We start from the raw sequence: 24980 nt of genomic DNA, 5'->3' as shown, positions 1-24980 counted from the left end.
AGGAGCTTTTAGCTCCTAAGGTTGAGGAGCCTTAGATTGATGTGGAGTAGCCACATGCAGAGGATTTGGGAGTGGAGACATCCACTCAGGAAGAGTCTTCTAGAGATGGGAGAAAGTGCACTAGAGAGGCTAACAGGTTATTGCATGATGCAAAGGACAATGTGGGAGCACCCACATCTCAGCACAGACAAAGGATGTCACCTAAGAGGTACACTAGATACATGGCTCTTATGAGCGGATGTGTTGAGATAGAGCCATCTTCCTTTGAGGAAGCAGTGCAGTAGCTAGTTTGGGTTGATGCCATGGTGGAGGAGTATGACTCCATAGTTCATAATAATGTTTGGGATGTGGTCTCAAGACTAGAGGACATGTCAATGGTGAGCTCTCGATGGCTTTATAAGGTAAAGCAAGCTGCTAATGGTAGTTTGAAGAAGCATAAGGCCAGGTTTGTGGCCCGTGGCTTTTCACAGGTAGAGGGGATTGACTATGATGATACCTTTTCTCCTGTTGCAAGGTACTCATCGATCAAATCTATATATTGGCACTATCAGCACATATGGGTTGGAAGATACATCAGACGGATGTAAAATCAACCTTCCTTAATGGCATTATTGAGGAAGAGGTGTACATAGAGTAGCTTGAAGGTTTTTAGACCTTCGATCATGAGTCACATGTGTGTCGGCTCAAGAGAGTGTTGCATGGGCTGAATCAAGCACCCCATGCTTGGTACACTAGGATCTATAGCTACTTCACCGAGTTGGGCTTCACCAAGAGTGAAGCAGATGCGAACTTGTACCACATAGTGGTGGAAAGTAAATTATTGATCATTGTGTTATATGTCGACGATTTGATTTTGACAGGTGATGATCAAATATCAAGTCTTCTAAGGAGGAACTTGCAAGAGAGTTTGAGATGAAGGACATGGGGCTCATGCATTACTTTCTAGGCATGGAAGTATGGCAGGGTGATGGGGAATTGTTTGTGTCTCAGGGTAAGTATGCCAACGAGATACTCAGGAGATTCCGCATGGAGAGCAACAAACCCACGGAGACTCCTCTAGCAGGTAACTGAAGGAAAGAGGATACTACTTCAAGGGAAGTAGTGGAAGCTATTGTTTACAGGCAACTTGTGGGTTCACTTATGTATTTGGTGAACACACGACTGAATATATTCTATGTAATTAACCAGCTTAGTCAAGCGATGTTTAGGCCTACTAATTTGTATTGGAAGGTGATAAAGCATGTGTTGAGATACCTCAAGGGCACTACTCAGTATGGATTGCGATAGATATGGCCAGAGGGAGTGAATCTTCAAGGCTTCACCACTTCAAATTGCATGGGGTAGGGAGTCGATCCGACAAGAAGAGCACATCAAGAGGGATCTTTAGTATTGGGTCAACAATAGTTTCTTGGTACAACAGGAAATAGAGATCGGCTGCACTCAGTTCGACAGAGGCAAAGTACATGGTTGCAATTCAGGTAGCATGTGAGGCCATCTAGAGGAGGAAGATTCTAGTTGGGTTGTTTGGTCAGCAAATGGATCCAACTATGATTTACTGCAATAATCATAGTTGTATCAAACTCTTTGAAAATCCAGTTTTTCATGATCGGTCCAAGCATATTGATATCTAATATCATCATCTTTGAGATTGTGTATTGAGACAGATTATATTGTTGGAGTATGTTTACACAAAGGAGCAAGATGCTGACATTTTGATAAGATGTAAATCTGAGTTTCACAGAGACAAGATCAGGGTAGATGATAATCCCTTTCTTGTTGAGAGGGAGTGTTGAGAAATGACAACAAGAAATTCTAGTTTAATTTGTCCTTGAATTAAACTGTGAATTAAAATTGAATTATATTTTCATAGTAACTTGTAAATAGTTAATTAACTTAATTAGCTTAGGAATTTTGAGTTGGAAGTCTTTCTATAGTCATGTATGTGTTCTCCCTAAATATTAGGGGTCCAGGATGAGTTTATTTGAGTTGTAATTAGATAACTCAGTTTAACTAAGTTATAGAAAATCAAACTAGTTCTAACTGTTTGTGGAACTAATAGAGGTCTAGTAGTGAGTTGGTGCATCCTCAGTGCTACTCTAGCTAATTGAAGATTATCTCATGAGAAACTCATGCATGTCATTTCATAGAAAGACCCAGTTGAGGTTAGAGTGCAGGGACAATGTATTATCAGTTGTATGATGATCCGAGTTGTACAGATCATGCATGCCATTAGAAGAGGACCTAGATTTGGATTGCACAGTTATGGAAGAAGGAATTCCCAATTAAATATGGGCTATTCCTCTCAAGAATTGCGTAAGGAAATAGGGGCTCAGCACATAGTATAAATTAGCTAAGTGTTGGTCAGTGCGAGCTTGTGAGGCAGAGAGTTGATCATAATTGTGCGGAATTGTTCTTGTGATAACAAGCTCTATATTATCACTCAGATTTTTTATTAATGCAATAGATAGTTGGGAATTTGAGCATTGGCTTTCCCCAGAGAAACAATTGTGTTATGTGTCTTTTATTGTCTACCTCTTGTCAATTATTGTTTTCATCGATCATTGGTTTCCGTTGTTTAAAAGAGTAGAGTAGATTCTTGTCTTTTGTTTTAGTACATTACATGAGCTGTGAATATGTAGGAAAACCTACATTCATGGTGAAATCGCACAAGATCCCATAAGTTGGCTTACTCACCAAAGCCAAACGCAAGAATTGGGTCAGGCATGAGGTTGAAGAATACTTGGACCGGTTTAGATAGATCGCTACCAAGGAAGATCTTGAAGTGAAATGTAAGAACATCCAGAAGTACGTTGGTGGCCCTGTCCAGATGAATATTATGATGCTATTGCTAAAGAAGGAAACTCAGATCGATTCCAAATCAGTGTACTCGGATGCCATGGAGGCTAGAGTCCGCTTTTAGCCCGATCCCATCGTACAGTTTGGGGAATTCATTGCGCAGTAGAATGTTTGGCACTGTCATGTGACAAAGAACCTAAAATTCGAAGTTATTGAGTTGGAGTTTCCCCAAACTCAAGCTTAACTTATTTGTCTTATTATGTTTTCTAGTTGGCTCAACCCAATTTTGTCCTATATGGGTACCAATATAATGTGATATTCTTTTATAATTAATTTGTAAGTGGAATTCCAAGTGTCCATTGTGGAATGTGAAGAGTAATTTTGTAAAGAAGTTGAAGAGTCACGAGACAAGTCCAAGAGTCACAAAAGGGAGATGAATAGTCACCCATTTTGTTATAAATATGTTCTCATAACTCATGTAAAGGGTTTTTTGGGGAGCCAAGCTTTTGGCTAGGCTTTTAGCTTATAATCAGGAGCTTGAGAGTTTGTTGAGAGCCTTGGCTTCTCAGTAGCATAGAGGGAGTATATTTCTTTGGAGGAGCAGGTGTAGACTTCATGTTCCACTATTGGGACTAATGGTTCGTCAATGGTATATGTATGCTTGGAAATTTTACTTTAATAAAAGCTCAAAGCCAACACATTTTCATGCATATGTTGTGAATATAGTAGGAATATTCTTGTTATGTTTGCAATATATGTCATTTCACTTACGCTAATGCTTATGAACTATTTTGTTTGCATTAGTATGAATCTTGTTGAATGTGTGTTGTTGTTTATTTTCGTCATTAATAACTTGTGAACTATTTTGCAGGCTAACTCATGATGTTTTATGCTCGTGTGTTCCTTTTAAGTTGCGTACTATTACAGGTTTTTAAGGGGCTCACTCATTTCCCCTCATTGTGTTGGAACCTTTCATACATCACACTTGACCCTCCCCAAAGTCACACACTTGTTCACCAAAGTCACAATTACACCACTATATGCGTTATTGCAGCCAAGGCACATCATTAAAACCCATTGCTTCGGCAACCGGGTCGTATTCCAGATGGGGCTCCTACACCAGGCCGTATTCCAGATGGGGTGTGAGGTCTAGTTGGGACTTCATATCGTGGAGACCCCCTGAATGTTGGCAGGTCTAGCACCGTCAACAATACCCATACCTTTGCACAGGATTTTCCTCCACACAAGATTTAACTTCGACACACCATTACCTTCATACAAACCCTTTCTTTTGCACAACCTTGGCTTCCACACAACATTTATTACTTTGCATATTTTTCCCCACATATCTCTGCATCATATTGTGAAGTTGAAGCATCTGTTTCTTTAAGCAATGGCAATACTCTGGAAGTTGTCTTAGCCCTTGGGCGCTGGCTTGTTGGCCATTTTTTACCAGGAGTGATGATTGGGGCTACCTCCTTCTCAACCTTCTCATCCTTGTTGGCCTCCTTAGCTTCCTCAGCCTTTGAACTTCTCGGCCTTCTCGACTTGCCTGCCCTGCACTTGAATTGCTTGCTTGGCCAACCTATTTTTCCTTATGATGCATGATTCACTCTTGAACTACTTGCTCGGCCAACCTATTCAACCTTTTTGGTTCGATTTTATGTTCTACTTGATCCTTTGCCGCCTCTTCTACTTGATCTGTTGTTTTTCCTTCGACATTAGTGACACTACTACAATTGACATCAATGACAACATATGTGCAACAATGCTTCATGACTGTGACATCAATACAAACACACATTTTTCAATAGTCCACTCAGTTTTGCTAGTAGTTTATTGCAAGAATTTAAAGAGTATTCACTCTGTAATCTTTTTAAAGTTGTCATAGGCAACAAACTATTCATTCATAACTAACTTTTTTGTGGCAAATGAAAGCACACAAGAGTAAATTTTGGATTCTTTAATGTGTTCTCTATTAAGTTGTTTGGTGGGAGATGCCTATTTGAACTTAATTTTCCATTTCTAAAGAATATCACAATATCATATTGCATTCTCATGTCATTGAAATTTGAGAGATTATTACTGTGAGGCTTTTACAAAGTTCATATTGTATTTTCCAGTTTTAATCTGTTCAAATTATGAATCTGAATTATATGCATGCATGAAGGAGCCCTACAATCTTGTATGGTGTCTGATAAAACAATGTTTCTCTTCGGCATGTAATCAAAGAATATGTTTTATCATTTTTCTGCAAGTCAAGCTTTCTCTTAATCTTGTTGTATTATATACTAAAGGACATACAACTTCAATAAACATTTAAAAGGTCCAGTGACCATGTATGGTAACTTTATTTTGGTAATTTTAGTTCTAACATGCGCCTTTCTGAGCACTAGGGTGTTGTTTTTGTTAGGGATAGTATGTTCAAATTGTTTTATTCTAATTGAATGTCTTCCAAATTTTCTAAGAAATCTATTGCAACTACAATTTAAGTGTTGTTTGTTAGAATTTCTTATGCTAATTTGTAAAGCTTATAAATCTCTATTATATTGCCATCATAACTATGAGAGGGAAAATAAGAACCATATGAAAAAGGAATCACCAAGCCTTTAATTGTCTTTCTACATCAAGGAGTAATACCCCAACTACTTTGTGAAAACTACGATGGGTGCAACTTGGTGTCAAAATGATGGAAATATTTTTTAAATTACAACCATCTATCAATAACTGGAAATAAAATGACATGGAAATCTTATAAGTTTTCAAAAGAATTAGTCATACCCATTGTTACCGCTCTTATGCATGAAGACTTGTATTATTATTTAATAAACTTTTAAGCAGGTTGCTTGTGGATAATTTGGTTTGTAGGCCTTTGTTGCAACTTTTAAAGTATATCTCTTCATTGAGGATCACCTTTCGAGGCATTGTTAAATATTTGAGGCATGGTGGCACATGTGGTAGATTTCTGCCTTCATATTTGAGGCATGGTAGCACATACGATAGATTTATGACTTCGAGAGCCCTTATTGGCCTATTTGCATGCATATATGTTTATTAAGGATGCATCTCACACATACTAAGGCAAGATGACATTCAAAGGCATTGCCACATCATGTACAAATAATTTAAAGAGTTTGAGAAATGCCTTAGGTTTTGATGCCACCTATTCATGGGGAGATTTATGAGTTCAACAATGTCATAAAAGTAGAAAATACATAACACTCTTAAAATGTCAATCTGTATGAATTTTGTAGAAAAAAATGCATTTTCTTTCTCTTGGATGTCTAGCATTTAAAATATATCCTCTACAAACACTCAAGATAAGAAATATTTGTAAGGATTTACAATTTCTTTTCTCAAAAACATTAGCTGATTCACATTATCTCAATCTGGTCAAATTTGACAAATCAACATAAACCTCAATTAGTCAATATTAATTCTATATGTTGATTAATCATCATTTACATTTAGAAGAAAATTCATGAAAATGGACGATAAAACAGGCAAAACCTTTAAATGTATAAATTAATGTGACAATTTGACCCCAACTATAGTAATGGGATAGAAACAGTGAATTCTAAAACAAAAGTTAAGGCTTAATGTGATTCTCTATGAAATGGCTGCCACCACTAGTAGCTTAGGTTTTGCTTCTCATTTGACTTTTGTCTTTCAATGAATAGTTCTACTTTGATGGAGTTCATGTATGTATAGTGAATTTGACTAAAGTGGAACACAAGTGTAAATTCTTATTTCAATATCTAGATTTCATTGTGCATGTCAAGTTTTTTTTGCCAAAAGTGAAGTAGCATGATAGATTGGTACAATTTGGTTCATGAGATTGTTATGACAATTGTATTTTAATTTCCATTTTGTTCAATGTTTGTAAAAGGGACGACATATCATTTGATATTATGGCAAATTACTACTAATTCATACTAAATAATAAATTTAAAATTTTTATCATATATATTATATGCACTTTTCTAGCTTTTCATGCACCACCAAGTAATGATCATAGAATCATTTGGGAAAAAGGGTTATGAAGATTTGATCTTCCAAATGTTAAGATTAATGAGAATTTCATATGGAGGTAAAATTAAATGCATGAGATTTAAAAAAATGTAAGATCTAAATTAATGAAATTTAAATATATAAATTGATTTTAAAAATACAAATTAATTATTCTTTAAAAGTAATATTTTATAACATTTAATTAAGTCGAAGGCTTTTTGGCTTTTTTATGTTGAGGTTTTACCTCAGGACATGTATTCATTGTCCCTCGCAGAATCTGATTAGGGGTAGTGAGCCCTCTTTATTGATATTCATTGTCCCTCACAGAATCTGAACAGGTGTCGTGAGCCTTCTATATTGGTCCTACTAAGTTATAATTAATTCATTGAGTTGACACCTTTAGTGTTTATGAGGTTACAAAGTTATTTTCTTGTAAATGTATTGCTTAATAAGATAAATAATTGTTTATATTATAATTCATAGTGTTCGTGGATACCAGAATTTCTATTATTTTTCTAGCTAAATTGTGATCTATAATTTTAAAAATACATTTTTATTCCCAAATCAAAATTCAACATAAATAATTGTTTATAAAATAATTCACAGTATTAGTAAAATGCCAGAATTTGTATTATTTTTCTCGCTAAATTATGACCTATAATTTTAAAAATACATTTTCACTTCCAAATCAAAATTCATCATAACTAATAATAATAATAATAATAATAATAATAATTTCAAAATATCATCCCAATAATAATAATTAATTTATAATAATAAATTAATTCTATAATTAGAGCCGATCCAAATACAACCAAACACGAAACCAACTTCAAACCCAATAACATCAAGAGCCATCAAAACACCCAATTGAGATCCAATAACATCGAACATTGAGAGCCAAATACCAAATTGAAAAACATCCGGTTGTCTCTGACCACACAATACCTCACATGGTATATGGTGGCAGCGGTTCACAAAAACTTCCACCCCACGAGGTGGAAGCAACATATATTTTTTTCATGCAGCTTTTACTTAGCCAATACTCAAATCTTAGGATTCTCTCACTCACTGCAAGAGATGTCGTTACTATGATCGAGTAGTTGTCGTGATCTTGACTGACTGCGATTCTGGGGTTTCGTTGTAATACAGTGGCTATCGCTGGGATGGGCCAAAAGACGAGAGTGGAGGTGCAGAGAGATGGTGCCTGAACAGAGGCCGTGGTTGTCGTTGCTTATGGTCGTGGGCGAGAGCGTCGTTACAAGGTACGCTATGACCACCACCCTGACAGCGACGCGCAGCTATTGACACAAGAAGAAGATGTTCCCTCTACCCGTGTCAGACCCATTTCTCCTCAGGCACCCCACAATTACAATTACTCCCTCCGAGACGCGGTTGAAGTTTCTGACAAAGGCTGCTGGTTGTTGGAAATTTCTGGTAATTTCAAAGGAAAGACTGAACAGAGAAAATGCTCTGTTTCCACGAGAATCTTAACACAAGGAAGCCAAAATAAAATTGTTTTTAGAAGACAGAGGTTTCAGCAACACATAAAAACTTGTATTTATTCTGTCTGATACAAATTTCTTCCTCGAACAGAGGGATTACACCAGTTTTAAAAGGAAGTTTACTCTGTCTCTGCAACAGAGAGTAATACTCTTTTCCAAAAAAAAAATTAAAACACTGCTGTGTTAAAAAAAACTTTACTGCTGTAATTATAATTCCTTACCTGGGGCATTTCCATTACATTACATTTCAACAAAAAAAAATTCACAGTGCTGCGCACTTCACTTCATTGCAATACATTTCAATCTCCCAAAAAAATATTTTTTATCTTGAGCTGCTGCGCCTCTCAAACTACCTCACACTGCTGTGTTCACCTTTTTTTCGCTTCACACATAAAACAATAAACAACATAACAAAATACATCTATGTGCCCATACTTCCGTGTAAAAAAAACATTAAAATTAAACTAAGTGGTATGGAGGTCGAGTGTTGTGCGTATGGAGGCTGAGCACTGGTATATAGGAACCACAGTGGTATGGAGGTCGAGCGTTGTGCGTATGGAGGCCGAGCACTGGTATATAGGAACCACAGTGGTATGGAGGTTGAGTGATGTGCGTATGGAGGCTGAGCACAGGTATATAGGAACCACAGTGGTATGGAGGCCGAGCACTGGTATTAGGAACCACAGTGGTATGGAGGCCAAGGGTTGTGCGTATGGGTGGAGTAGTGGTATTACACAGTCGACTGTCATGCGGCAGATTTAAAATCGGGAGGACTGCTTACACTATTGAAACATTATACCATTGAGCCATACGAAATTTAGAAAAAATGGAATTCAATACCATTCCGCTGCGCCACTTTGATACCATTCAGACTAGCATATTCAATGCAGAGTCCTCCAGTCATTTGATGGTGAATGCACCTCCAACAAACCATGCATCATACACCATGTCTGGGCGGCGCCATCACTAGAACGAGGCCAAGCACTCAAATTCGTTCGGGCCACGTATGGGAGCGAGATTGAGGGGAGAGGCCAAGGGGCCGAGGTCAATACTAGGTGGGAGCAGCGTTGAGAAGAAAACCATGTTAGGGTTTGCGAAGAGGTTCATGTATTGCAATGTTCAACGGAAAGAATATGACAAATTGCAGAAATGGGAAAGATTGCAGAAATGGCAAAAGGGTGTTACAAGAGGAGGAAACTAAAAAAGGGTTGGCACTCATATCATGTCAGGCCAAGAGGTAACTCCTCAAATCAACTATGTTTATTCATTTAAATTGTTCATGGTTATCTACATGAGGGAGTGACTCTTGGGTTTCATCTCTCGACGACTCTTCCTTTTCCATTATTTATTGTTTACAAATGTTCGCCCAATTCCAGACAATTCGACTTTTCTGCAACCCTACAACTAAAGATCGAATGCCTTCCCAACAACTTAGCTTCCCTGTCAAGGAACTGTGCTGCTTCAAGAATTTCGGCCTGCTACTCCCATCGAGCAGCAAAATTCTCTTCTCCGCTGCTGAGCTTCCCGATTTATCTCTCACTCTTTGATACCATGTGAAAATTCCAAAACTGGAATCCTATTGCAGCAACTAGAAATTATTCTTCTACTTGTTAATTAATTTTAACAATTTATTTGCTACGACAAATACTGAATAAATCACACTGCAATTTTCACAAATAAAATACTGTGGAAATAATAGCACTGGAAACTGAGAAAATACTAGCACACACATACAAAAATGACACTGTTATTTTTTGGACAAATATCCCCGGAAAAACCCAACTTGGGAAAACCAGTGCAGCAGAACCTTCACAAATAAAATACTTCCGAAAGAGTAGCATTGGAAATTGAGAAAATACTAGCACACACACAAAAATGACACCGTTATTTTTGAACAAATGTCCCCGGAAAAACCCAACTTTGGAAAACCGGTGCAACAGTTGAGGGTTTTATTATTATGCAGCAGTGAGAAATTTTGAGTACAATAATCTGGATGCCGAATTTGGCAATCCTACAGAGAAAAACACTGGCAAAATTCTAGTGAGGAATTTTCCTCACCCCACAGGCAAATCTCGGCTCTGACTGCGACTCCAAGTGAGTCGTCCACACTGCCTCTGCGCTGGCTTGCATCACCCTAGTGCAGTGTTTTCCATGCTCAATCTAAATCAACTACTCCTATAGCTGTCTTGTCTGCCATTGGTTGAGAAATTGTCTCTCCAGCCTTTTAGAACCCTTTAGCGGCCTCTAGAACTGAAACTCGGTTTTCTCTCTAGCTAAATCAAACTGACCTCTAGAGGCTTCTGCGCCAGCCTCACTGTGGTACTTCTGCCTCTCTGCAAATGCACTCACTGGATCTGGAAATCTTCCCCCAACCTCACTATCCCTGCCCCTCACTCTCTAATTCGATTTATGGCTCTCTGGCAACTGCTGCTGTACTCTGGAAATCGATCTACCAAGGAAATTGAACTTCTGGTGCATCTTCTCCAAGTTCCCATCGACTTCTTCTTATAATCTTCTATTCGGATTCCAACGGCTAAGATTAAATTTAAATCAGGGGCTAGGATCATCTTGAAGTCGATTCGTGTGAGTTTCTAGATGATTCACACTTTGAATTAATTAATTCTGATTAATTAACCATATTCCCTAAGTTTAGACTTAGGAAATATTTAAAAACTGGTTAATAATCTAATTAAGCCATCTTTAAGTGGAATTTCCATAAATGATTTATGGGTTTTGGAGATCTCATGTAGTCTAGCCTCTTCACCAAATTTCGTGGCTAGAACATATACGATGCTACAAAAACTAACAGTTCAGCGCAGGAGAGTAGAGTGCTATTGAGCACGAGGAATTCAAGAGAAATCCAACCTAGTTTCAGAGAACTTAGAGTGTCTATCTAGCTAGGAATTAGAGGAGACCAACACAGGGCTCCTATTGAGCTTCAATTTCAGCAGAAATTCAGGGGTGCGAGTTTCTTGGGTGTGGGGGTAGTAGCGGAGGGGCCTCACGCAGCATTTGGAGAGAGAATTGAATAGCAGAATTTCCGGGGTAGAAATCACTCATCTGGAGTGAGAATTTGGAGAGAATATTTGCATGATTACTGGGCTGAATTGGAGGGCCAAACTTGCTCATTTTTGGCTGTGCGTAGAGGAGGACAGCATAGGTCTGTGCAGACAATTTGTGGGTTGAGTTGGGAGATGAAGAGGGGTTGAGGATTTGAACCTTCCTGGATGTTTTTCAGTGGATTTTTGGAGGATTCTAGTAGTGAAGAGTGAGGGTTGTTCCAACAGTTTATTTCAGTCAGATTTCCACTTCAAAGGGCCAGTTGGGCCACTCGCACTTGTTAGGGGACAATTCTGTCTCTTGGTTTCAGCCCAAACCATTTCCGGTTCTTTGTGGGTTTGGGAAGAGGAGTCTGGGGTTAAATTTTCAGAGCATTCCGAGGAGTATTCAACCATGAGATACTTATCACAGCCAGGAGTTAACAACAGATTATTTATGGGCAATGCACATTTCTTGTTCCAAGGCATTCCTCATCTATGTCAAAGATATCTCGTTTGGGTTCTGCATAGCTTGCTTAGCAAGCCCATGTTTTATCATTTCAGCTCATTCTATGTACCCAATGTTGGATCAGGTGCACAGCAAATTTAAATACACACAACAAAATATCAAGCACATAAACACAAGAATTAACGTGGTTCACCCAACCAATCTGGGCTACGTCCACCAAACATAGGCATCAGGAATATATTAATCAAATTTGGAGATTACATCAAGAAATGCTCACACACTCATAGCAAATCATCCGAATGACTGCCTGTTATATAGCATAGAGAATCTAACAGCCTCATAACTCCCTCACATCAAATATAGGAGGCATTAACTCCCTCCCAACAACCTGGAGCTAATCTAGGAATTGAATCCCTATTGTTGTCATCCTTCAGAGATTTTTTGCCTATTTGACTAAAACAGAAAATCTCAACAATCTCCACCTTGACAACAATTCCCCTGATGCCCTGTTATTATTATTTTATCTTTTCTGCAAGCCAAGAGAAGCCAAACACCAGCGTAGCTTCTCCAACAAAACTGGTTTCGTGAACATGTCTGCACAGTTCTCCTTTGTATGCACATTTTCAAGAGAAACTCCCCTTTCAGTGATAACCTGTCTTACAAAATGATATTTGATTGGAATATGCTTTGATTTACTATGATAGGCCGGATTCTTAGCCAAATGTATTGCACTTTGACTGTCACAAAGTAACCTGATGTTGTCCTGTAACCTACCAAACTCACCAAGCAAACCTTTCAACCAAACCGCCTCTTTGCAAGCATGAGAAGCAGCAATGTATTCTGCTTCAGTAGTGGATAAAGCAACAATATTCTGTAGCTTTGACATCCAGCTTATAGCTCCACCTGCAAGAGTAAAGACGTACCCTGAAGTTGATCTTCTCTTATCCAAATCACCTGCAAAATCGGAATCAACATATCCGCAAACAAATTCACTACTCTTATTGTAAGAAATACAATAACTACTTGTGCCTCTCAAGTACCGAAGCACCCATTTTACTGCTGACCAGTGCTCTTTACCCGGATTTGCCATGTACCTGCTGACAACCCCAACTGCATGAGAAATATCTGGTCACGTACACACCATCGCATACATCAAACATCCTACTACATTGGCATAAGGAATTCGAGACATATAATCCTTTTCTTCATTTGTATTAGGACATAAACTCGAAGAAAGCTTAAAATGGCAAGCTAAAGGGATCGACACAGGCTTCACATTGTTCATACCAAACCTCAAAAGTATTTTCTCAACATACTTCTGTTGTGATAGCCACAGCTTACCATTGCCCCTGTCTCTGAAAATCTCCATGCCCAAAATCTGTCTTGCCGCTCCTAGATCTTTCATATCAAACATCCTTGCCATATGAGTCTTCAACCTGTTGATTTCTTCAATGCTTTTGCTTGCTAAAAGCATATCATCAACATACAATACTAAGATAATGAACATGCCATTATTTAACTGCTTAAAGTAAACACAATGATCATATTCACTTCTTACATATTTCTGACTCAACATGAAAGAATCAAACTTCTTATACCACTGCTGAGGCGACTGCTTCAGGCCATATAATGACTTCTTGAGCCTGCAGAAAAATTTCGCATTGCGATGCTGAACAAACCCTTCCGGTTGTTCCATATATATTTCCTCATCTAAATCACCATGTAGAAATGCAGTCTTAACATCTAACTGCTGCAACTCCAAATCAAACAAAGCCACTAATGCTAACACAACTCTAATTGAAACAATTTTAACCACTGGTGAAAATATCTCATGAAAGTCTATGCCAGCTTTCTGAGAAAACCCTTTTGCAACTAGCCGAGCTTTGTACCTGTCTACCGTATCATTCACACCCCGTTTCAGCTTGAATACCCACTTGCATCCCACAGTTTTCTGCCTTTGGGAAGTTCAACCAGATCCCACGTGCCATTCTTACCTAAGGCCATCATTTCTTCCTTCATGGCTGCTTTCCATTTGTCACTATTTGAACCTTCTACAGCTTCCTGATAACACAAAGGTTCATCATCATTAGCGATCAAAGCAACTGAAGTAACATGATCATCATACCTTCTCGGACGGCGTTTGATCCTTGTAGACCTCCTTAAGAATGTTTCTGGTGCTTCCACAATTGGCTGTCTATCAACTGTAGGAATTTCTTCATGATCGCCATCTGAGACCTGTTCATGTCCTCCATCTGAACCTTGTTCATAATCTGATTCTGAAACCTGTTCATGACTAGAATCTGAACTATGGTCGTTATGACTATCACTAGAAATGCTGTCAAACTGAATATGATGGAAATCAGATACATCATCCTGTTTTAATCTTCTATCTACATCTAACTGTACAAGAGAGGATTCATTAAACCTTACATCTCTGTTGATGATGATTTTGCGGGTAGTAGGATCCCACAATCTAAATCCCTTTGTTCCATCACCATACCCAACAAAGACATACCTTTTCGATTTCGGATCTAATTTAGTTCGCTGATGTTTAGGCACTAGAGCATATGCATCACAACCAAACACTCTGAGTTTAGAATAGTCACAAGGGTGTCCTGTCCATACCTCTTGCGGAACCTTGCAGTCTATTGCCGTTGATGGAGATCGGTTTATCACATAACAAGCAGTTGCCACTGCTTCCGTCCACAACTCCTTCGGCAACCCGACGTTACTCAGCATACACCTTGCTCTCTCTAGAAGAGTCCTGTTCATGCGTTCAGCAACTCCATTCTGCTGAGGAGTATAAACCGTGGTCTTATGTCTCTCGATCCCTGCATCCTTGCAATAGCTGGCAAACTCCTTGGAGGAAAACTCACCACCATTGTCAGTTCTTAAACATTTTATAGTTCTACCAGTGCTGTTTTCTACCAATGCTCTAAACTGCTTGAAAAGTGTAAAAACATCAGACTTCTTTTTCAACATGTAGACCCACACTTTTCTAGAAAAGTCATCAATGAATGATACAAAATATGACGAGCCACCATATGACGCTGTAGGGGCTGGTCCCCAAACATCTGAATGGATATAATCAAGTATACCTTTACTAGTATGTTTGCCTGTTTTAAACTTTTGTCTACTTTGTTTACCAAACAGACAATGTTTACAGAAATCCAATTTTCCAGATCTTAGATTAGGAAGTAACTTTCGGTCAGCCAAAATTTTCAATCCTCTTTCACTCATATGCCCCAATCTTTGATGCCATAAGTGAATGGAACTACTGTCATGTTCAGACACAGACACATGATCTGACCCAGTTCTACCTTCTAACTGGAATAGATTTCCTACTTTCTTAGCTTTCATAACTAGCACGATGCCTTTGTAAATTTTCATTACTCCACCTTGAATTACAGTTTTATATCCATTTGAATCAAGTGCTCCTAATGAAATCAAATTTTTTCTTAAATATGGTACATGCCTCACATCAGTTAATATTTTGGTTGTCCCATCAAACATTTGCAGTTATATGCTCCAATTCCCACAATATTACATGTTACATCATTACCCATGTACACAACACCATCATCAATTGATTTATAAGTTTTAAACAATCTTTATGAATACACATGTGGTTAGATGCCCCGGAATCTAACAACCAATGTTGATCATGTTTTGAAACATTAACTGAAAATACCTCATCACTCATACCTGAACCTGATACTGAACCTGTATCCGTGGTGTTGGCTTCCTTCTTTTCTGTCGAAGAGCCTTCTTTAGCAGCCTGCTTTCGCTTCCAGCAATCCTTTTTTAAATGTCCAACCTTGCCACAATGCCAGCACTTCACCTTTGGCTTCTTTCCTTTGGACTTTGAGCGAGAGTTGCTATGCTTTCCCCCGGAGTGTCTCTCTTGTGAGCGACCTCTGGCCATCATGACCTCTGATGTAGAGGTGTCTGCATTCGACCTCTTCCTCGTCTCCTCAGCCAACAAGGCTCCAACAACATCGTCAAATTCAAGGATATCTGATGTACTAAAGCTTATGGAAGTAACAAAGTGATCCCAGGATTCGGGCAAAGAACATAATAGAGTTATTGCCTTATCCTCTGAATCAAATTTCACATCTAGACTGTCTAATTGCACCAATAAGGTATTAAAAACATTCAGGTGATCAACAATTGAGGTACCTTCTTTCATCCGCAAACCATAAAGCCGCTGCTTCAGGAGAATCCGATTTGTCAAAGATTTCGTCATATAGAGCTTCTCAAGCTTTGACCACAAGCCTGCGGCGGATTTCTCTGACACAATGTTGAACAGAACATCGTCCGCCAGACATAACCGAATTGCGCTCAGAGCTCTATCGTCCATCTCATCGCAATCATCCTCCGTCATAGAAGGAGGCCTTTTGTTTTTCCCCAACAGTGCTTTCGCCACACCTTGTTGAACCAACAGATCGTGCATCTTCACCTTCCAGATCTCAAAATTATTCTTGCCATTAAATTTCTCAATTTCAAACCGGGCACTTTGAGTTTTGGCCATCTTGTATCAAAAAACACAATAATCTCCAATATCAAACCAGCAATTTAAAACAAAATTGTCTATGCCTTTGTTTTTACATAACAAAGAAAACTGCCTATGCCTGTGTACTTCTGCTTTTTAAAAAAACTGCCCTTTGCACTTATTTAAAAGAAAACTGCCCTCTGCCATATGTACTTAAAAAAAATAATATACGTCCTTTTCAAAAAACTTCAATATACCTTATAACTCCTATTTTTTTGTTTAACAAATAATTACGTACTCCTTTTTGTTTAAAGGCATTAAAGTAAGTACGCACTCCTCTTTGTTTGGTTAATGGCATTAAAATCATTACCGACTTTCCATTGATTATTTGTCAAACGGATTCATTAATAGGACCAGGCAACAGTGCAATTCCAAGTTTTAAATCAGCAGAGGATATTTGAATCTAGCGTATGGTGGGAGAATATATTTCGGCAGGCTTGGCTCCGAATCCCAAAGCTACAGTTAATCCGAAATAATGAATGATTCATTCAATTTAAAGTTCAGCTTGTTTCTGAACAAGTCTGATCCCCCGAAATACAACGCTTGCATTTATTTAGAAATATATATACAACGCTGGATACTATTGGACAATGAACGGTTTCATTTGATAGGGATTGCAGCACGGTTTCATTTGAAACAGAACAAGATAAAAAACAGCGTTAACTTATGAGGCAGCGTTAACATAAAAAACCAGCGCTCCACAACAAATTATATCGGGCAATGACATTCGTGCAATTCCATTCTCAACGCCCCATTTAATATTATATGAAACAGTCATCATTACGCAGCACCAGCAATTAAAACAGCGACCAGCAATTAAAAAAAAAACAGCGACCAGCAATTAACAACGCACCATTTAATATCAGGATCGCCTCCAGCGCCTTGGTCCACCAACGCTTCGGTCAACACAAGTCCGTGCTCTCTTGCTCCACGCGCAGATTTTACAGTGCTCAGCGCGCACACGCAGCAACAAAACCTTCAGCACCACGCTCCCTCAGTGCTCAGCTGCGCTCCACCTCCCGCAGTCAGACACACACCAGCACCTCCAACATGCTCTGATACCAATTGTTGGATCAGGTGCACAGCAAATTTAAATACACACAGCAAAATATCAAGCACATAAACACAAGAATTAACGTGGTTCACCCAACCAATCTGGGCTACGTCCACCAAACATAGGCATCAGGAATATATTAATCAAATTTGGAGATTACATCAAGAAATCCTCACACACTCATAGCAAATCATCCGAATGACTGCCTGTTATATAGCATAGAGAATCTAACAGCCTCATAACTCCCTCACATCAAATATAGGAGGCATTAACTCCCTCCCAACAACCTGGAGCTAATCTAGGAACTGAATCCCTATTGTTGTCATCCTTCAGAGATTTTTTGACTATTTGACTAAAACAGAAAATCTCAACACCCAAATCCATCTATTTAATAAAATGGCTCAGAGTGTTTTGCTGGCATCTCATGTACTGAATAAACCTATCATATATTGGTCACCTTTAAATTTGAAGTCTTTGTTTGGCTCTCGATTTCTAATGAAGTCTAGATGTCACTAGTCTTAATCTAACTCTTGTTACAGAATGAATTACAATGCACAGAAATCCTTCTTGACATTCCTAATTACTTTTAATTTTTTTTTCTACCCCATTGGGTACTCTCACTCCAATGAATGAAAATTGAAACCGAATTCTTTTTTTCAGTATTTGGATATCTTTTTCTTCTTTTTTCGCAAAACAAGTCTTATATTCACAGAAATCAAAAGAAAAGTTGAAGGGTATATACAAGGGATTTTATATCCTCTTCTGGAAAGAAACTATTTCTGAAATAAAATCTAAATAGACTACAGAATCAAAGATTGAGAATCCTTTATCAACAAAACACCACTGACTAATAACTGGTGACATACCTCATCATGCCACATAGCACAAAATGTGGACAGAGAGCTAACCTCAAACTCAGAAACGAACTTATAGAGGGTGAACAAAGAATAAATTCTCAAGCACTGCCAAATCCCAATGGAGGATTGAACTATATAGCAGCAGTCACCAAGCAATGCCACTAACCAATATACCTGACCCTGAAAGAGAACCATTCAATAGTCCTGAATGAATCCCCAACAACTGCTACAAAGTTGTACCTCCCAAAAAAAATGCTTCACTGTCAGAATTGAGAAAAACAGGTTAAAGTCCATCAGTAAACCCTCTCTGCCAATCTGGTTTTAGACAATCACAACTTATATGACAATCAAATGGACCAAATACTGTGAAGTCTGTGAACCCACCTTTCCTTCAGATCAATGTCGTTTATGCAACAATGAGTAAAGCCCACCAATCTGGTTTTTTTCCTTTGAGAGGATCTTTCTGGAATCTAGAATGATTGATTTTTTCAACTGGCTGTACTCTGGCACAAGGGTACGCCCCATTCAGAGAAGTTATTTTCCTTCCTTTATATCCTAAGTAACTTTTTTCTAAGTGCTTGTAAAATATTTGTTTGATGTAGACGAGTGGTACATATTTATAATTTCCATTCTCTATTGATAACCCTTATTGCCTTGAAAAACTTAATAAATTTGAAGATCTTTGTACTAAATAGTTTAGGCGAGTTAAATGTATTGTATACTCTGTTTGCTAGAAGTTTATTGCAAGAGTTTTAAGAGTAGTTGCTTTTTAATCTTTTTGAAACTATAATAGCCAATTGACCTCCATAGACCAAAAGCACATGGAACCAACTCTCTCTTGCTAGCAATTTATTGCAAAAATTTAAGAGTATTCACTTTTCAATCATTTTGAAGCTGTCCTGGGCAACAGACTATCCATTCACAGCTAGCTTTTCTGTGGCAGATGAGAGCATGCAAGAGTAAATTTTGGATTCTTTAATCTGCTCTCTATTAAAGTTATTTGGTGGGAGATGCTTATTTGAATTTAATCATTCATTTCTAAATAATATCACAATATCATATGCATTTCTCATGCCATTAAAATATTGTTACTGTGAAGTCTTTACAAAGGTCATACTGCAGCTCCATGTTTAACTCTATTCAAGTTATGATTCTGAATTCTCTGCACCCATGAAGGAGCCCTACATTCTTGTGTGGTGTCTTTTAAAACAGTGTTTCACTTAGGAATATAACCAAACAATATGTTTTGTCATGTTTTCACTAATCAGGGTTTCTCTTAAGCCAGTTATCTTATATAATTCAAGAGATACAGCTTCAATAAAGCTTTGAGAAGTCCAATGAACATGTATGGTAAATTTGATTTTGGTAATTTTAGTTTCTACATGTGCCTTTCTGAGCAATAGGGTGTTATCTTATATAATTCAAGAGATACAGCTTCAATAAAGCTTTGAGAAGTCCAATGAACATGTATGGTAAATTTGATTTTGGTAATTTTAGTTTCTACATGTGCCTTTCTGAGCAATAGGGTGTTTTTTGTTAGGGACAGTAAGTTCAAATTGTCTTATTCTAGTTGAATGTCTTTCAAATTTTCCAAACAAGCTTTAGAATTTCTTATGCAGAATTGTAAAGTTTATGCATCATTATCATATTTCCATCCTAACTGTGAGAGGGAAAATGAGAACTATCTGAGAAAGTAATCTAAGACTTTTATTGTCTTACCACAATCAAGGAGTAATACCTTAACTATGTGAGAAAACTCTCATGGGTGCAACTTACTTCAACAATGTATCATTAACTGCTAATAAAATGACAGCAATGTTACAGGTTTTCAAAAGGATTAAAGTCATGCCCATAGTTAACACTTGAAATATATCCATTGTAAACATTGGAATTATGAAATATTTGCTAACTTCCAGACACCATTACCTCCACATGAACCTTTTCTTCCGCACAACCTTGGATTCCTACTTAAGTCTATTTTTCCCCACATATCTCCATATCATATCGGGAATTTGGCGCATATTTTTGTCTTTTAACAATGCCAATACTCCCGAAGTCCAAAAGGGTCTTAGCTATTGGGAGTTGGCTTGTTGGACCTTTATGACCAAGAGCGATCATTGGGGCTACCTCCTTCTCATCCTTCTTAGCCTTTTTGGCTTCCTCTGCCTCCTCAACCTTTGGCCTTCTCTGCCTTCTTGGCTTGCCTTCCTTTCACTTTAATTGCTTGCTCGACCAACCTATTTGGCCTTATACTGCGTGATTGACATGCGCTTGAACTGCTTTCTTAGCCAACTTATTCGACCTTTATTGCCCGGTCTATTGTTCTGCTTGATCCTTTGTCGCCTCTTCTATTTAATTCATTGTTCTGCCTTAGACATTAGTGGCACTACTACAATTGACATCAATAACATGTGTGAAACAATGATTCATGAATTTCACATCAATGAAAACATGTGTGCAACAATTCTTCGTGACTTTGACATCAATGAAAACATAAATGTTCAATAGTCTACTCTGTTATATCGCCATCATAAATTGTGAGAGGGAAAATAAGAACTATTTGAAAAAGGAACGACCAGGTCTTTTATTGTCTTTCCACAGTCAATGAGTAATAATGCCCAAACTACTTTGGGAAAACTTTGATGGATACAACTTGGTGTCAAAAAGATGGAAATGATTTTTATGTTATCTCCACAATCTATCAATAAACGAAAATAAAATGACATAGAAATCTTATAAGTTTTCGAAAGACTTAGTCATGCCCACTGCTACCACTCTTATGCATGAAGACTTGTATTATTAATTAATAATTTTTTAAGTAGGTTGCTTGTGGATAACTTGGTTTGGGAGCCTTGGTTGCAACTTTTGACATTTATCTCTCCATTGAGGATCACCTTTCGAGGACGTCATTACAAGGTACGCTACGACCGCCACCCTGACAGCGACGCACAGCGGTTGACACAAGAAGAAGATGTTCCCTATACCCGAGTCAGACCCATTCCCCCTCAGGCACCCAACAATTACAATTACTCCATCCGAGACCCAGTTGAAGTTTCTGACGAAGGCTGCTGGTGGCCGGGCATCATCACCCAAGCTATGCGCACCAATTCTGAGTTTTTCCTTATATATTTTCCTCACAATCATATACAGAAAAGGTATCATTACTCCAAATTAAGACCTGCTCAAGAATGGCTAAAAGGAAAATGGTACCCGCTACCATCACAGGTAACATATTTACTGTATTTTTATTATGTTTTTGGGTCTTAATGTACAATTTTTGTTATTTGGTTACTGCTATATTGGAGATCATTACCAATACAGTTAAGGCCTTCCATAAGCATCTGTAAGCATCTGTAGATGTGAATTAAGAGCTTTTTTTGAAAAGAATTTTTCTGCCCACAGTAATTAGTATGTCTAAGCTGTTTATCACTAATTTATTACATGCAGTTGCATTTAATTCAGCCTCGGCTTTTAAAAGCTCAAATTCATAGTTAAAATAGCATGCATTCATTTTCCAGGGTTTGCAGATAATTTTGAAATCCTTAATGTAAAGGTACCTTTTCTTTCTAGTTGATCTAAGGCATTAATAGATAACCTATGCAATTGACCCAACTAAGGCATTAATAGATAACCTATGCAATTGACCATTCTTCTTGTACATTAGGTCTTACTATTATCCATCTAAATAATTACATAGGTAGACATCTAACAGAGAGTTAGATGTATTTGCTATATTGTCCATTCTTGTATATTTAACATATGCATTGCTTCCAAACATTAGGATTGGTCGTGATGCCTTAAATTATCAGTGTTTTCTATTTCCAGTTGAGCTGGGACTACGCAAGATTATAAATACGAGTTGTCCATTATTTTTGTAGATTAGGCTCTATTTTAATCCATCCACACAGATGGACAGCTAATTGATAAATAGGGTTGTTTTTACTTACAACATTGTAGATTGTTGTATACTTGACATAGCCATTGCTCTCAACATGTACAAGTAGGATTGACTCTAGTTTCTTAAATTATAATTTCGTTGTATTTAGAGCTAGGGCTTTAGAATATGGCATAGATCTAATTGTACATTCTCCCTGTAGATTAGTTTTTTCTTCCAACTCCTCTAAATCCTCTATCTTCCAACTCCTCTAAATCCTCTACACGGATGAACTATAACTAAGAAAGGCATTTCTCATTGCATTGCCATGGAAATATTACCAAATTATGTGGCATAGAGAAGATGAAAAGTTAAATTGAGCCTTTTTTTACCAATTAAACTTCTTTGCTTAGTTTTCCTAATTCTTTGGAAAATTTCATTGATAATTTGTATTAGTGAGTTATTTAATTTCTTTAGTGAAGTTGGAGATTCTGTGAGTAGTTGATTAATGAAATGGCTGATCTATTCTTTTCCCTTTTTTGTAGCAAACAAACAATATCATATATGAAGGAAAATATCCTATGGCTGCAAATAGTGAGACAACTTCGATAGCATCATCTCCCTGGGATATGCAAACTAACGCACAATTTCAAAGGAAGTTTGAAGAAAAAGTAGAAAAGCAGAGAAGGAATCATGATTGGAAAGAAAACAGGGCAACATTAGACGTTGAAGAATGTTCTTTTCAAGCAAGTAGAGATAGAGATTCAGGAAGGCCCAAGACTTTCAATCACGCAAATGCAATATTGAAGAATGATGTAGCCCTATCTAGGAAGAAGAGAAATGATACGGAACAAAATCAGAAAGGAAATTCACTTGCTCCGCATTCGATAGGTGTGAAAAGAGTGTATGTTTATGATGATAGAAAGGATGGAAAGTATAGAGGCATTAAAACTACACCAGGTAATGATGCCAAAAGATTTAAAGATACAGAGTTAACAGAATCCATAGATCAAATCTTAAAATACACCGAGACTCCTGTTGAAAGATGTACAAGGAGTGCAATACTTGGTTCTCCTAGAACTGAGCTTGACAACAAAGCTCATAGGAATAATCCGTTGAACATGGTGGCAGAGCAAAGACTAGAAACGCATGATGAAGAGTTACTGGCATATCATTCTGTGATAGAGGCCTTTTATGCTCAGTCTCAGGTTCACTTATCCTGGGAACGTCATGATCTCTTGACCAGTCTCCGTCTTGCATTGCATATTACTACCGATGAGCACACTGACAAGTTGAAAAGGCTGATTTCTCAGTCCTAATTTCTGATGTTTACATCTTGTAAGAATATATTTTATGCAAGCCAACATATTATTATTATGGTTTTCATCAAAACACTCACCCTATTGAATTATTGTTCAATGCTAAAACTCGGTAAAATGATATTGATTTGATCTCTAATGCTCTTGCAGGGCACTGCTGTACAGGAATTTATTTCTGGTGAACATTATCTCTCACATAGTAATTGAAATTTGGATTTGATCTTATTTGACAAACTGATGCTTACCCAGTGTAGCCTCAGCGATGTAACTATGGAAAGATTATCAGGGCTTTGGTGAAAATACTTTCCCTATTGAACCATATTTCAATACGAAAATTGAGGTCAGTTCTATCGAAATGGTCTTCAAAGTTCATGGAGGGTACAAATGTACTGAGATTCACATGAATGTTAGCTCTTATATTGTATTTTTAAATTTGTGCTTATATTCTTTGCTGCTTCTGTGGAAAAGAAAATAAATGAGTGATATAACATTTCACTTCTTCTAACTTCATAGTGAAACTGGATTATTTTGTTACCTTTGTGATACTAAAAGGGTTGAAGATGAAAAACACTTTCTCTTTGATTGTCTAACTTATACTCAGATTAGATCTAATTTTCAATATATTTGTCACACTACTAACCCTCTTGACCTTTTAACTCAGCAAAACTATGCTGATATTGGAACGTTTCTCTTAATGCTTTTCAAGCATAGAAATAAAATCCTAAAGAATTATGAATAATTTCTAACCTTCAATAAGCCCAAAACTGTGAATAAGGCTGGAACTGGAAAAATATGGGACCAAAAATCTAGTTGACCAAAAAAATACTTAAATATTCATGTGCATCCATATGAATCCAAACCATTATACACAAATATGCAAAGTTTCTCATATATAGCAGGGGTGCATATAACCAAAATAACATTGATTGCAATCTATCTTTGAACCAAAATTACATCAACAAAGAGGCTCTATGGAATGTTCCTTCTTAATAAATTTCTGCTAGAAGAGATCAACCATTTTTTCCATTTTGGAGCTAACACATTTTTTGGGTACCAACTTAGGGAAAGTGGTTCAAATATTAAAGTTCGTGGAATGTGGGTCCACCCCTCATGGAATACGCACCTCTTGGGAGAAAAATCAATTTTGTGAAGGGAGGTCGAAATATTTGGAGGGACCCACAAGGAAAAGTATGGCAACAATTATAAATAGAAGGTTGGGGCAGCAATTGCCACCTTTTGATAATTTGACATTTACACATTGTTGCTCAAGTTGTTTAGCTCTGTCACAAGTGTTGTTTAGCAGAGAGTTCTCCAAGGGGAGAACTCACCCTTCTTTCGATGGACTTCAAGTGCCACCCTAGGGAGGTAAATTTGTTGCTACATTTGAAGGGAGCTTGTGGAATTTTGGGAGGACCTTTCAGCCATTACCCTTAGCTAATTCGTGCTCCACGGAGGATGTACTAGAGGATCTCATGCCACTTATTTCAACTATTTTCCAGGGGGTC

At 37.6% G+C, this 24980-nt stretch overlaps 1 protein-coding gene across 1 annotated transcript in view; it reads left to right on the top strand.

Annotated features, from left to right (window-relative positions):
• Window positions 1-23515, top strand: part of LOC149267412 (uncharacterized) — a 29302-nt gene extending 5787 nt beyond the window's left edge. The window contains exons 4-5 of the mRNA XM_089411624.1: window positions 21105-21507; window positions 22702-23515. Coding sequence (XP_089267750.1) covers window positions 21105-21507; window positions 22702-23475 — 1177 coding nt within the window. The 3' untranslated portion in view covers window positions 23476-23515. The remainder of the gene's footprint in view (window positions 1-21104; window positions 21508-22701) is intronic.
• Window positions 23516-24980: the final 1465 nt, after the last annotated feature.

This window comes from Pinus tabuliformis, chromosome 6 (assembly GCF_031772625.1).
Source record: "Pinus tabuliformis cultivar Carrire ecotype Pingquan chromosome 6, CPIR1, whole genome shotgun sequence".
NCBI classification, from domain to species: domain Eukaryota; kingdom Viridiplantae; phylum Streptophyta; class Pinopsida; order Pinales; family Pinaceae; genus Pinus; species Pinus tabuliformis.
This window is presented reverse-complemented; position numbering and strand designations above follow the sequence as displayed.